The 14,091-nt window shown below is 42.2% G+C and overlaps 3 protein-coding genes across 3 annotated transcripts in view; 1 reads left to right on the top strand and 2 right to left on the bottom strand.

The window, feature by feature from the left end:
* LOC111957767 (3-ketoacyl-CoA thiolase, mitochondrial) overlaps positions 1–4,431 on the bottom strand; it is a 56,881-nt gene extending 52,450 nt beyond the window's left edge. Inside the window, exon 1 of the mRNA XM_070436888.1 lies at positions 4,425–4,431. The gene's annotated coding sequence lies outside the window, so the exon portion shown is untranslated. The remainder of the gene's footprint in view (positions 1–4,424) is intronic.
* cldn5a (claudin 5a) lies at positions 1,297–3,085 on the bottom strand. Its single transcript, XM_023979088.3, has one exon. The coding sequence runs from the start codon at positions 2,836–2,838 to the stop codon at positions 2,185–2,187; it is 654 nt and encodes a 217-aa protein (XP_023834856.1). The 5' UTR covers positions 2,839–3,085; the 3' UTR covers positions 1,297–2,184.
* A 266-nt stretch (positions 4,432–4,697) lies between the features above and the next one.
* zgc:63587 (septin-2) overlaps positions 4,698–14,091 on the top strand; it is a 39,749-nt gene continuing 30,355 nt past the window's right edge. The window contains exon 1 of the mRNA XM_023979442.2: positions 4,698–4,806. The gene's annotated coding sequence lies outside the window, so the exon portion shown is untranslated. The remainder of the gene's footprint in view (positions 4,807–14,091) is intronic.

The following is a 14,091-nucleotide window of genomic DNA, read 5'->3' on the forward strand; positions in this document are numbered from 1 at the left end:
AATGTCCCCAGGCTGGGCCTTTATGAGGCTCATCCATACCACCACATTATAGACCCTGTCGCTAGGCAACAGCAGGTCCTAAACCGTTACCATGGCAAGGCCCATTGAGTGACGTTGCTGGTCCTGTTTGCCTCTTTTCTCTCTGGAATGGGGGTCATTTTAGAGGTGCACCCCCAACTCTACACCCCAGACAGTCCCAAAATAACAGCCCAGGCCATTCCCGACAGACCATACTGCTTCTTTGTGCAGAAACACCAGATACACACCAGAGTCTGAATGCCTATAGAGGGGGTTATGGGAGTGATTCGATGCCTAGGTTGTCCTCAGCGAAAAGTTACAGTGAAAGTTCGGGATGATCATCTGCAAGTGCACACTAAGATGTTTATTCACAATGGAGTTCTATCAAGTGGCTCTTGGCCACTTTTGGCTAAAATGTCAATTGCATAGCCTACATGCAGTTGTTGGACATCATTTTTCTCTCTACTAATAATGTCGTTGTCTTTTTTTCACCAAAAGATAATCAGCCCAACTCATATCTACCTCGATTCAGTTGATCTGGTGAATGACCTTTACATGTTCTAGTTATAAGTGGGCATATGACCCACTAAGACTCTTATGTGGCCAGCTAAACTATAAGTAAGCTTTGAAAATCCAGCCAAAGCTTTGAACACGGGGCATAATCAGCTCTGAGAATACCAATAGCTTACATGCCAGATGTTTTTTTTAAATTAAGTTATAACGGAATTTTATGATTTGCATAATGTAGGTCTAGTATTTTAAAACAATAATTACAGGAAATCAGTTCATTTTAACTCAAGATGCCGAAAGTTGGGAATATATTTTAAGAGAAAAGGTCAGAACTTTTTTTCATCTCACCAAAAAAGTTGTTTTGCCACCACAATCAGCCAATCTTGCAACCCACAATCACACAGGCCTACAAAATCAAACCCCTCCATTGGCGGGAAAGAGCGATAGTGGTGGAAAGACATCCGGATTTGCACGCCTTTTAAACAGCGCGGTGGAGTGAGAAAGAGCTGTCTGAAAGGGGGATGGGTCGGGGAGTATTGTGTGCTTAACAGCAGAGCCCCACTCTTGCTGAATGGGTATTGTCATCTAGATTTCTATAGTTCACCAAAATACTTTCTCCTGCTGGGGAACTCAACGCATCACGTAGGCGTCAGGCCCAGACATAAATAATATTGAAGATTTGCAAACTACATGTTCTGATGACCTATTTATTATATTAATTCAACTACATTTCGATTTATTTAAATAAAACACGGTAGAACAAATACGTAAGACGATATCAGTTTAATCTCAGTTTAACATTGGAAAGAATATTGCATGAAATATATAATGGATCTTTACATCAAACATCAACAAAACCAGTGAGTAAAACAGCAGTGTATTCCTACAAATCCATGACATGAAACACATCCAGTACAGCTTCTACATACAGATATAAAACTCACATTTGCAAACTTTTAAAAGTTTCATCTGAAAACAGGTGAAGTGGACTGGACATCCTATATTTGGCATCTAAATCTATGGTCCTAATTTTTGTAAAATAGATTATATTCCACTATTATAGACACATAAGGACGCCTGAGTTGTGTTTCCTTAAAAATAGGCCTAGCCTACATGTATTTTTTAGCTCGTCCCACAGTCCCATGAAGCAAAAATCCACTGTCCAAAAACCTTTTAGGTGGTTTGGAGTGCTATCACTCCGAAATCACAGTAACTGTAGCCTACACTGAAGTAAAAAAACAGTGGATATATTCAGTCGTATAATCTTCCTTTAGGAAAAAAACTTCACAATGGTAAACATTTCAAAATGCAAGGGATTATGAGCGATCATTGAAAATATAGACTAGGACATTTAAAAATACAGGTACCTAAAACAAAGACGCTCATTTTTGTAATTGGCTATCACTTTATATCCAGACGTATATGCATAGTCTCCAAAAAAGTTTATTTTCTGCTGTTTGCAAAAATAATGAACGAATATGTTCTCCAATATTGTGTTTAGTTTATAGTCAGTGTAACAAAATGATGCTTTAATTGATTTCAAAGTTCAGAGTAAACTGCAGGTGCAAAAAATACGTTTAAAAAAATAGTTTTTCAAAAGATCACAGCACATTTACGCAAAGCATAGCTACCCCATCCCGAGGGTGGGAAGCAGGGCTACACGTAATTCCTTTTGTCATAGTCTCCGGTCCCGTTTGGTGTGGCCCGTTTGGTCGGGGAATATTTGGCCGAATAGCCCGAATTCCCGTTAGAAGGACAAGAGCAGCAGAGTAGCGCGCCCCCGACCAGCAGGAGCGCCGTGGCCGCCCAACCGATGTAGAGCGCGGCCCCGATCTCCCTCTTTTTGGACGCGGGCACCTGTGGGTTGTAGAAGTCAGAGATGATGTTGTTGGCCATCCAGCAGAGAGGTACTAACACAAACAACCCACTGGTGATGTAGATAACCCCTCCGGCGTTCACCACCCGGGTTTTGACGTTCTCGGCGCTAATGCAGTTGGTGCACTGCGCCCCGGCGATCACCACCATCAGCCCCAGCACGCCAAACACACACGAGATGACGGTGAGGGCTCGCGCCGCCTGCAGGTCGTGGCCGAGCGCAAGGACCGAGTCGTGCACCTTGCACTGCATCTGGCCGGTGCTCTGCACCACACAAGACATCCAGAGCCCATCCCAGATGGTCTGAGCCACCACAATGTTGGCCTCGATGAACGCCGTTACCTTCCACATGGGCAGCCCGCACACCACCATCACCAGGAGCGAGCCAATGACGCACAGCCCCAGCCCAAGGATCTCCAGTCCAGCGGACACCATCTTCGCTACTTTTTAAGGGATATTTGTTATAATTTGTGTCCTCCTCTGTGCGTGAACAACGCGTCTTTATGTGGATGCTGCGCTTTGGAATAAATGAGCTTCAGACAGATTCAGACAACGTCGATTTGTTTGAGACACCTTACATCACTCTTGCTACAAATAGTCTACAACGGGCTGTCGTTTTAGTCAGTATGTTACCGACTGTAAAAACAACTGGACGCATAGAGCGGCTTGACCAATTATATGTTTTGAGTGGGGTGGGGGTGACTCCACAAGTGCTAAAGCCAYAGGAAAAACTTTCACCCAATCAGAAGTCACCGCATCCTCTCAGCACCAATGAGGAGGCAGGGATGTTGGATGAGAATGAACAAAGCCAGGAGACCGCATTTTGTGCGTGCGTGTGTGTGAGAACAGTTAGTCGGTTGAATATAGGGTTGGGAACAAACGCAGAGGACTTGTAAGACCCTAGGCTGTAATAAAACATATTCTAACCAAGTTGCTCATTACTGGAATAGCCTTCACAATAACTAAATTATATGATTTTGAACCAAACATAATTGCTGGGCTCTTATTTCCAACTTAGTAGAATTTAAGAACATACAATTAATTGGTTATACCCATAGCCAGACCCATAGGCTACTGTATATGACTCTGGTTCTAGACAGAACTGCATCAGTTAGTATGACATTCGATGCTATTGAATTGAAAAAAAAATATTGGAACATTGTAATAATAGCCTAATAAAAATCAAAAACACCACATAGCCTATGTAATGGCCCTAGACATAGCAGTTAGGATTGCCTACTGCTGTCGACAGTATGCTGTTTGCAGGCTACAGACTGGACTCACTGGACCATAAGCAGGTGTAATGTTAGTTGCATTACAAATGTAGCCTATGTAATGGCCCCAGCCAGAGCAATTAGGATTGCCTAATGCTGTGACAGTATGCTGATTGCAGGCTAAAACTGGACTCACTGGACCATAAGCAGGTGTAATGTTAGTTACATTACAAATGTTGTTTTTGCTTCTGGTGGGTTCAGGGTATAATTAAGCATATAAACATTTTCATTTACGTCATTTAGCAGACGCTCTTATCCAGAGCGACTTACATGAGCAATTAGGGTTAAGTGCCTTGCTCAAGGTCCACATCGACCTATTTTTCACCAAATGTATGTAAACTTTGTTTAAACTCAGTTGTCTGTATTCTATCTCTAAATGTTGTCTATCACTGGCAGCACCATACCACCAAGTAACATTCTGAGTAGTCTATGTGTAAATGTAGCCTACTTGGCCAATAAAGGTGATTCTGATTCGAAACAGCGACCTTCAGATTGTTGGCCCAACGCTCCTAACCGCTAGACTAGCTGCCGCCCAGGCTACATGCCGCCTGTTTCTAATAAATCTAGACTAGGTGTATATGTTAGAACATTTCTTTAAATATATTTAATTGGAGAAAAAAAAATTAAAACCATGCACGCTCTCCTTGACTGTTTGTTTTCCAAGTTTGCATCGACTTCAATTTAAAGTTTTAATTTAGGATACTTTCCGTAGGCTACATTAGCATAGACAATGCTTGTTACAATGTTACTGTTGACAAGCGTGGAATCACAGTGCTACTTCCTACACAATAATGTATGAGAAATAATGTATCCTCCCACGAATTCCCATATAATAACGTGTAACAACCAAAGCGTGACATCATCAAGAACGATATCCGCCTCGTATAGAAACTGAGAAGTATGGCTGCCATCTTGGATCTTGAATTACCTATGCATATTGTGATTCCACCCTGGTTTGAGCCGTAATGAACCCAGTTGCACTGCCTCCCACCCGTGAAACAAGACAAACGGGCGTCATGGGATGAGGGCGGGACATTGGAGCTGTTTCCGGAGTCCCTTCCCTGGCCTGGGATAGAAAGAAGAGGGGGGAAATACTTCTGTTTATTTACATTTCATAAGTTACACACAGGTAAGGTCTCAAACGGTCGTATATGAATGCTTGTCTACCGAATGAGTGAGAGAAAGAGAGAAAAGGGATGAGCTTTTAGCGAGATCAGATAGTTGAAACTTGGCAACATGACACCACTCACTCACTGGAATAGCAACCTTTTCATGCTAAAGTTTGACATAAAACAAAGAGTTTCATAGTGCTTCGAAAGTTTAATTGATAGGCCTGTTTCCTATTTACAACAAGGTACACTGTTTCCATGTAAAGTATATGCAATTATGCCTAACATATTCGCCGTAAATTCTTCATAGAGTGTCGTGTTTGGAATATGTCAATCTTTCCCAAACTGGGTGTGGACGTCAACTAGTAGACAACAAAAGGCCAAAACATTTCCGCAACATTAAACATCCTAAATTATAATTTAAAGAAGTAACTTTTTGTTGTTGTTGAAAAATACAAAATCATTATAAAAAATCATGAACCACACATTTCACTTGTGACAATATTGACTTTGACAATGCATTGTGTATTGTAGCCTGTGAGTATGTATCTAGAGTATGTATGTATGAGGGGTAACTATCCCCAAAGGGCAAGGTCCAATTGTTCACACAAAAAAGCAAAGTTTGGTAAAAATGTGGTATATGGATGATGGTCATGCTTAGGCAAACAAACTATGAAGGAAAATAAGTACCGCTTACACTTTTTTAGCTCTTTAATGAAAAGAGGAGCAACAATTGCTCAGCCGCGAAGTGGTAAGTCTCACAAGCTCATAGAGCAGGACTGCTGAAGCATGTAGTGTGTAAAAATTGCCTGTCCTCGGTTGCAACACTCACTACTGAGTTCCAAACTGCCTCTGGAAGCAACGTCAGCACAAGAACTGTTCGTTGGGAGCTTCATGAAATGGGTTTCCATGGCCGAACAGCCGCACACAAGCCTAAGATCGCAATGCCAAGCGTCGTCTGGAGTGGTGTAAAGCTCACCACCATTGAACTCTAGAGGAGTGGAAACGCATTCTCTGGAATGATGAATCTCTCTGGAATGATGAATCACTCTTCACTATCTGGCAGTCTGACGGACAAATATGGATTTGGCGGATGCCAGGAGAACGCTACCTGCCCCAATGCATAGTGCCAATTGTAAAGTTTGGTGGAGGAGGAATAATAGTCTGGGGTTAGCCCCTTAGTTCCAGTGAAGAGAAATATTAATGCTACAGCATACAATGACATTCTAGACGATTCTGTGCTTCCAACTTTGTGGCAACAGTTTGGGGAAGGCCCTTCCCTGTTTCAGCATGACATTGCCCCGTGCACAAAGCGAGGTCTATACAGAAATGGTTTGTCGAGATCGGTGTGGAAGAACTTCACTGTCCTGCACAGAGTCTTGACCTCAACCCTATGGAACACGTTTGGGATGAATTGGAACACCGACTGCTAGCCAGGCCTAATTGCCCAACATCAGTGCCGACCTCACTAATGCTCTTGTGGCTGAATGGAAGTAAGTCCCCGCAGCAATGTTCCAACATCTAGTGGAAAGCCTTCCCAGAAGAGTGGATGATGTTATAGCAGCAAAAGGGGGACCAGCTCCATATTAATGCCCATGATTTTGGAATGAGATGCTTGCCGAGCAGGTGTCCACATACTTTTGATCATGTAGTGTATGTATGTAGGCTACTGTATGGATGTAGTCTGTGACCAAAACGTGTTGTTGTACTGAGTTCATTTCAATTCCTAGAACCTGACATAATCGTTAAACATCAGATTTATCATTGACCTCTGACGGTTTAGCACGTCCCGATAAAATACATTTTATGTTTAGACAACTCCACAATAACAGTAGGAAACAATAATAAGTATTCTCATTGTGTGTGTCTCTGAGCTAAGAGATGGCGGAGGGCCACTATTGAACAGCTATCATCCATCTTGGCTCATATCTTTTGGCTCAGGGAGTCTATGAACATTTCATTTCCCTCTGTTTGAGTGGATGGAGATTATAAAAGGGAAGCCTTTATTGTGAATGTTTAGGTCGTGATAGGAGTCTCTTATATTGAACTCGAAGATGGTGGCGGTTTAGGTAGAGGTTGCCCATGAGCACAGATCTTGGATCAGCGTACCCTCTAAATTCTGACCTTATCCATTATCGGGGAAACATAAAACTGGTGTTTTATCAGTGTCAAGGGGCAAGTTCCTCTTACTCCTGAAAAACGCAGGCTGCCTCCCAAATAGCACCATATCCCCTTTTGTAGTGCACTACTTTTGACCAGGGCTCATAGGTCCCAAATGGCACCCTAATACCCATCGGCCATTTGATTAACCTCAGTGTGAGCCGTCTCTTTCTCTAGTCTTATCTCATAAGGACAGCGCTGAGAGGGAGCCCTCTGACACCACTCATCAAGGAGGGACGTTTCCTTTTGTTTTGTAGTGTGGTGTGAACGGAAAACTAACATGAATCAGACTGACATGTCCAAGTGGAGATCCAGAGTGGTGCTCTCAGTAATTGTACTGTACAGGATATGTTGTAATCCTCAATACTGGCAAATGGACAGTGGCATGGAAGAGGATTTGTGTCCACCCATAGAACAGTCCAGTTCTAACCTCGTAGAATGATGTGATGAAGATATGCTATGGGGTCTGTTTTCTTTCAGTCTTTCTAAGGAACTTTGGTGCTTTGGTAATGGACACAGATGCTAAACTTAGAACTACCCATACATTATGGAAGTTGGGTCAGTACTGAGATGTTTATGCATTGTAGGAGTGGTGTAGTTGTAAGAATTTCATGTTAAGGCCTACACTTGTTATATTCAGAGCACGTGACAAAGTTTGATTTTAGTTTTATGATTTCACAACATAAGTAGAAAAATGTGACATTCTATTTATATTGCTCTGCCATTTAACCCTGTGATCCCATGTTGGTCATACAGTAGCTAGGCCTTTGTGCATAGTGAAACAATGTTATGATAACATTTTTTGCTTTGCCAACAAACCCTTCTGTTGCTTGACTATTTCCGCTTCTGTCCCCATCCTAATAAAAGGGCCATCCTGTGCTCTGTACTCTGTCTGTGTTATGAACAGCCCTGCTGGTTTCCGCTGGCTTGAAAGGCTTTCTCATTCCGCCCATTGTTGTGGTTTTTCTTTTCATTGCTTGTAGAGAGCTCCTGAAACAGAGTATAACAGCTTTATTATTGTTGCCCACATCACCTCGTGACCCCCAAAGGACCACTTATTACAGTCAAGCCTCAAACCCCCTACTGTGTATGTGTGTACATGTGAGTCTGCCAACTTTCTTTTTATGAGGCTARGTTCAGTTTATTAGTTCGCTGCCCAGTCATAGAATAGCTCAAATCAGAGTGGACTGTAGCTGCCATTTCAGGAAGAGGTTCTTAACCAAGAGACCAAATTAAGCAAAAATAGAATTCAAAATAATAACACATTTATATACATTTTCATAGGTCTCAATAATTACGTCTGGCTTAAATMTGTTGTTTTAAGTTACTGTGTGGCTAAGAGGTAAGGTGTATAGATTCACTGCCACCACAGCCCCTCCAGCTAATAAATCAAGTGTAAACCTTACATGCCAGGATTTTGGCTTAACTAAGGTGGCATTTTTCCTTCTTCGCCAAACTGTTTAATCTCCCTCAGGTCTCCCTTAAATGGGTATTATTAAGTGAGTATTATTGCCTCCTGCCTCCTGCCTGTATCTCCCGTAGTGTTGCCTTTGTGTTAATACCACAGCGATAATGGAACAGCTTAATTAATCTACTGCTGGTTCCCACAGAGACAGTCCAGGAATAACACGTGTGTGTCTGTGTGTGTGTGTGTGTGTGAGTGGACGTGTTTAACTATACTTGTGGGGACCAGAAGTCCCCACAAGAATAGTAAACAAACAAATATTTGACCAACTGGGGACATTTTGTTAGTCTCCACATGCTATTTCTAGGGGGGTTAGGAGCTAGGGTTAGGGTAAGGGTTAGGTTAGGGAAAATAGGATTTTGAATGGGACTGTCCCCACAAAGTTAGTTGTACAAGACTGTGTGTGTGTAGGGCAAACTCATTTGGTTGCGGGTAAAATCTTTAAAACAATAAAAATACAGACATAAGAAACATACTGTATTGCTTTTGCATATTCAATAAATGCATTGTAACTTGTATGGTATGAAGGCCCCAGAACGTAGCCGTAGATAATAGATTAATAATAATAATGCTGTGAAATAAATGTAGGCTATCCCTCGGATGCAGGCCGTCTCACCCCGTGCTGCCTGCTATGTCCTGCTAAGATCCATATCGCAAGCTGTTGACTTGTGGGCCCCGTCTGTCGGCATGCCACTGACTGACCCTAACCACCTCTGTGCTTCGACCCCTGATAGTGTGTGTGATTGTGGGCCAGTGGGGCCGCGGGTGGGCTCTTGTTCCGTCTCTTACCCAGGCGGAGGGGTGATCCGTATGAAAGGCCTCAGGAACCTGGGTGATAAACAGCCATTGTTTTCCTGAGAGCTTGATGAAACAGAGAGGGATATCTGGTCATGCCGCCTGCTGCAGACATATGAGGTCCTGCCACCATACACAATAGATCAGTGTTGTAGTACTACAGTCTTAAGGCCACATATTGAGTGTCTCGGTTTCGGATACATTTGTACTTGGTCTTGACAGTGACAAAAAACTCTATCAGCTTCCATTCAATCAGCGGATAAAACCGCTTTGCCGGGCCAAATATACACACTCCACTTTATCTATTATATACATGTTTGCGCATTGGTGAACCTATAGGCCTTCAGTGTGTGACAAGTTTGTGATTCTGAAAGGACAGCAACTGTAATACCAGCGCACTCATGTAGGAGAATGCACTTTTTGTAAAACACAAAGAGCCATTGGTGTAGTGGAGGGTATATACAGGTATAAACCGTTCAGTGGGCATTGTGTATGCTCACTTCTTAATCCCTTATGTTGTGTATCAAAGTAGTGTAGTGGAGGTATACGACTTATCAATCATGTAGTACAATAGAGAAATCATGCACAAAGTAGCCTACACAATCGCAAAGCATGTGAAATATATTCAGATGCGCGCCGCACACATATCTTAGTTCAGCGGAATATCATCTGCAAGCAGCAAGAGTGTGCAGCTCTCAACTGGTTTTGGCTTGGAGCAGCTCACAGAAGAATAACATCGGTAGCCAGTAGGGTAGGAAAGACATTTATATCTACCAGTAAATGCTAAGTAAGGCAACAATGGGTATGCAAACCAGGTATTTAAAAAGTTTAGTCCCAAGTGTTGGCTAGTAGGCCATTTGTGATGCGCAGTTGTCATCATGTGCTGTTTGCATCAGGGGTATAGACATGGATGGGCCTGGGCCTAACAGGACCACCCAATCAGATTTGATGTGGTTTAAGCATTGTTGTGGACTTAGACCATCACGATTTTGAGAGTGAAAATCTGAAATATGTATAGGAAAACTCGTAAAAAAACATAGGAAAACATAGGATTTTTCACACAGGGTGCCTTTCCTTTGCTGGATGGTGAGTTTGGGAACTTTTTGGCAAAATTATAGTATACCCACTTCTCCAGGTACCACTTCTCCACTGCATAGGGCCGATGGAAAGACAGCAGTCATACACAGCATGATGTTAAAGGATAAGCAGTCCATAAACTCTGACATAATAAGCCAGTAGGTCCCCATCATAAGAATACAAAAACACAACCATTAAGCATTTCCTAAACGAAATGTACAACTATTACTTCCCATTGCACAAATGGTCAGAGTGAGGTGTTTTCTCATTTGTGTCTGGAAGTTGCAAGCTAGCCAACTTTGCCAGTTAGCTTGAGTGCTTGGATGGGACAAGCATGCATTGGCAGGCAAGCTGCAGAAGGATGAGGAGGCTACTATTGCCCATCGTTTATCAGTGCAATTTTGACAGCCAACTAGCTGAAAATGTTTGAGAGCGTTTATCTAATGTCCCTTCGTTAGATTTTAGCTCATCTTGCTCTGGCTAGCATTAGTTGTTGATCTTGTTGATGTGCATAACTGAGGGAGAGAGAGCCTACTTTTTCATGGTTGTTTGATAAATAGGACTGTAAAGTTCCCAAATGTAAGAGGACTCCCGTGGTGTTTACATATTTACAGAATAGATGTGTTTACATATTTACAGAAATACATTCAGGTGTATTTTTTTGAATTTTGGCAAATAAATGTGTTCTAATGATCTAAAGTTGCGCTGTTGTAAACACACAGTAAGGTTAAAAGTGAATGATGGCAGGCCCATGTGGCAAATGGCTTGTTTGTATAAAGGCCTATTGAAGCACTGACTGGATGTATATATACAGTGYGGAGAACAAGTATTTGACACACTGCCGATTTTGCAGGTTTTCCTACTTACAAAGCATGTAGAGGTCTGTAATTTTTATCATAGGTACACTTCAACTGTGAGAGACGGAATCTCAAAAACAAAAATCCAGAAAATCACATTGTATGATTTTAAAGTAATTAATTTGCATTTTATTGCATGACATAAGTATTTGATTACCTACCAACCAGTAAGAATTCCGGCTCTCACAGACCTGTTTCTTTAAGAAGCCCTCCTGTTCTCCACTCATTACCTGTATTAACTGCACCTGTTTGAACTCGTTACCTGTATAAAAGACAACTGTCCACACACTCAATCAAACAGACTCCAACCTCTCCACAATGGCCAAGACCAGAGAGCTGTGTAAGGACATCAGGGCTAAAATTGTAGACCTGCACAAGGCTGGGATGGGCTACAGGACAATAGGCAAGCAGCTTGGTGAGAAGGCAACAACTTTGCGCAATTATTAGAAATGGAACAGAGTTGAAGATGATCCGGTCATTACCCCGTCTGGGGCCCATGCAAGATCTCACCTCGTGGGGCATCAAGATCATGGAGGTGAAGGATCAGCCCAGAACTACACGCAGGACCTGTCAATGACCTGAAGAGAACTGGGACCACAGTCTCAAAGAAAACCATTAGTAACACACAACGCCGTCATGAAAAACCTGCAGCGCACGCAAGGCCCCCTGCTCAAGCCGCGCATGCCAGGCCCTCTGAAGTTTGCCAATGACATACTGGATGATCCAGAGGAGGAATGGGAGAAGTATGTGGTCTGATGAGACAAAAATAGAGCTTTTTGGTCTAAACTCCACTCGCCGTGTTTGAGGAAGAAGAAGGATGAGTACAACCCCAAGACACCATCCCAACCGTGAGCCATGAGGTGGAAACTTCATTCTTTGGGGATGCTTTTCTGCAAAGGGACAGGACGACTGCACCGTTTGAGGGGAGGATGATGGGGCCATGATATCGCGAGATCCTGGCCAACAACCTCCTTCCCGCAGTAAAGCATTGAAGATGGGTCGTGGCTGGGTCTTCCACATGACAACGACCCGAAACACACAGCCAAGGCAACTAAGAGTGGCTCCGTAAGAACAGCACAAGGCCCTGGATGCCTAGCCAGTCTCCAGACCTGAACCCAGTAGAACCATCTTTGGAGGGAGCTGAAAGTCCCGTATTGCCACGACAGCCCCGAAACCTGAAGGACTGGAGAAGGTCTGTATGGAGGAGTGCCAAAATCCCTGCTGCAAGTGTGTGCAAACCTGGTCAAGAACTACAGGAAACGTATGATCTCTGTAATTGCAAACCAAAGGTTCTGTACCAAATATTAAGTTCTGATTATTCTGATGTATCAATACTTTGTCATGCAATAAAATGCAAATAATTATTAAAAATCATACAAGTGATTTCAGATTTTTGATTCTGCTCTCACAGTTGAAGTGTACCTATGATAAAAATTACAGAAACTCTACATGCTTTGTAAGTAGGAAAACCTGCAAAATCGGCAGTGTATCAAATACTTTCCCCACTGTATATTTTTTAAGTGTCATGTTCTTCTGGGGTGTATATGAACAGATTGTAAACGATTTCATTTAGCTAAAATGCTGTCAGTTCCACTTCATGCAACGATGTTTCACACAAGTTATTTTCAGAGATGGCTAACAGCAAATAGTGCAATATTAAACACAGTCCCACTCACCAGATGAATCATTAAAAAATGAACTTCTTGTTGAAAGTTATTTGAAAAGGGAAGCTAACAAATTGACAATAACATAAGCACCAGCTGTCAGAGAAGCCCACAGGTCACTGCACCTGTACATAGCTCATCTGTAAATAGCCCATCTAATCTACCTCATCCCCATACTGTATTTATTTATTTATCTTGCTCCTTTGCACCCCAGTATCTCAACTTGCACATTAATCTTCTGCACATTCTACCTATCCAGTGTTTAATTGCTATATGTAATTCATTTGCCACCATAGCCTATTATTGCCTTAACTCTGTTATCCTACCTCATTTCACATGCTGTATATATTTTTCTACTGAATTATTGATTTATGTTTGTTACTCCATGTGTAATCTGTTTGTTGTAGTGTCGAACTGCCTTTGCTTTATCTTGGCCAGGTCGCAGTTGCAAATGAGAACTTGTTCTCAACTAGCCTACCTGGTTAAATAAAGGTGAAAAAATAAATAAAACATCCTCTTTGATAACACCTGCTGCAGCCGCTGCAAACTAGCCGACAACAAAAGCTAGCTAGCTAGACCGTGGGAAAACTACGGCTCGTTATTGCACAGTGACCTGTTGGCCTTCAAGAAGGCAGACGTTTCCATAAGTTTTTGTAAAAACAGTCCCACCCATTAAGTCAATGTGATTGGTTCAAGCCACTGTCACTCAAATTCTGCCCTAATACAGTTGAATGGCAGATGCCTTTCTGATGGCCTATCCAATGGCTGACTTAGCGAGCTACAATTATTTCTCCAGAGACCAGCAAAGAAAAATCCTGATTGGATATTTTTTTTCTCTTCAGTGTTAACCCTTTCCTTTCTAACAAAAACTGAAGCGATTAAATCAGAACATCATTGAAAAAAGTAATATAATTATTCTTATTATTTTCATTATTTTATAAATCCCTAGCCCTTCTCTGAAGGCATAGAAGGCCCATTGTTTCCCACTGTGTTTGGGTTAGTAATAATTTTTAGTGTCTATTTTCCCTCAACATGCATTTTTTCACTATTTTGAATGTCTAAAGAATCCATATGTTCTAAAATATGAACACAGAAATACATGGTCTTGAATTGGACTCGCATCTTTATGGTCTCGGTCTTGCTCTGGTCTTGAATTGGACTCGCATCTTTATGGTCTCGGTCTTGCTCTGGGCTTGAATTGGACTCGCATTTTTATGGTCTCGGTCTTGCTCTGGTCTTGAATTGGACTCGCATTTTTATGGTCTCGGTCTTGCTCTGGTCTTGAAT

The sequence above is a fragment of the Salvelinus sp. IW2-2015 genome, linkage group LG33 (genome assembly GCF_002910315.2).
Source record: "Salvelinus sp. IW2-2015 linkage group LG33, ASM291031v2, whole genome shotgun sequence".
NCBI lineage: Eukaryota > Metazoa > Chordata > Actinopteri > Salmoniformes > Salmonidae > Salvelinus > Salvelinus sp. IW2-2015.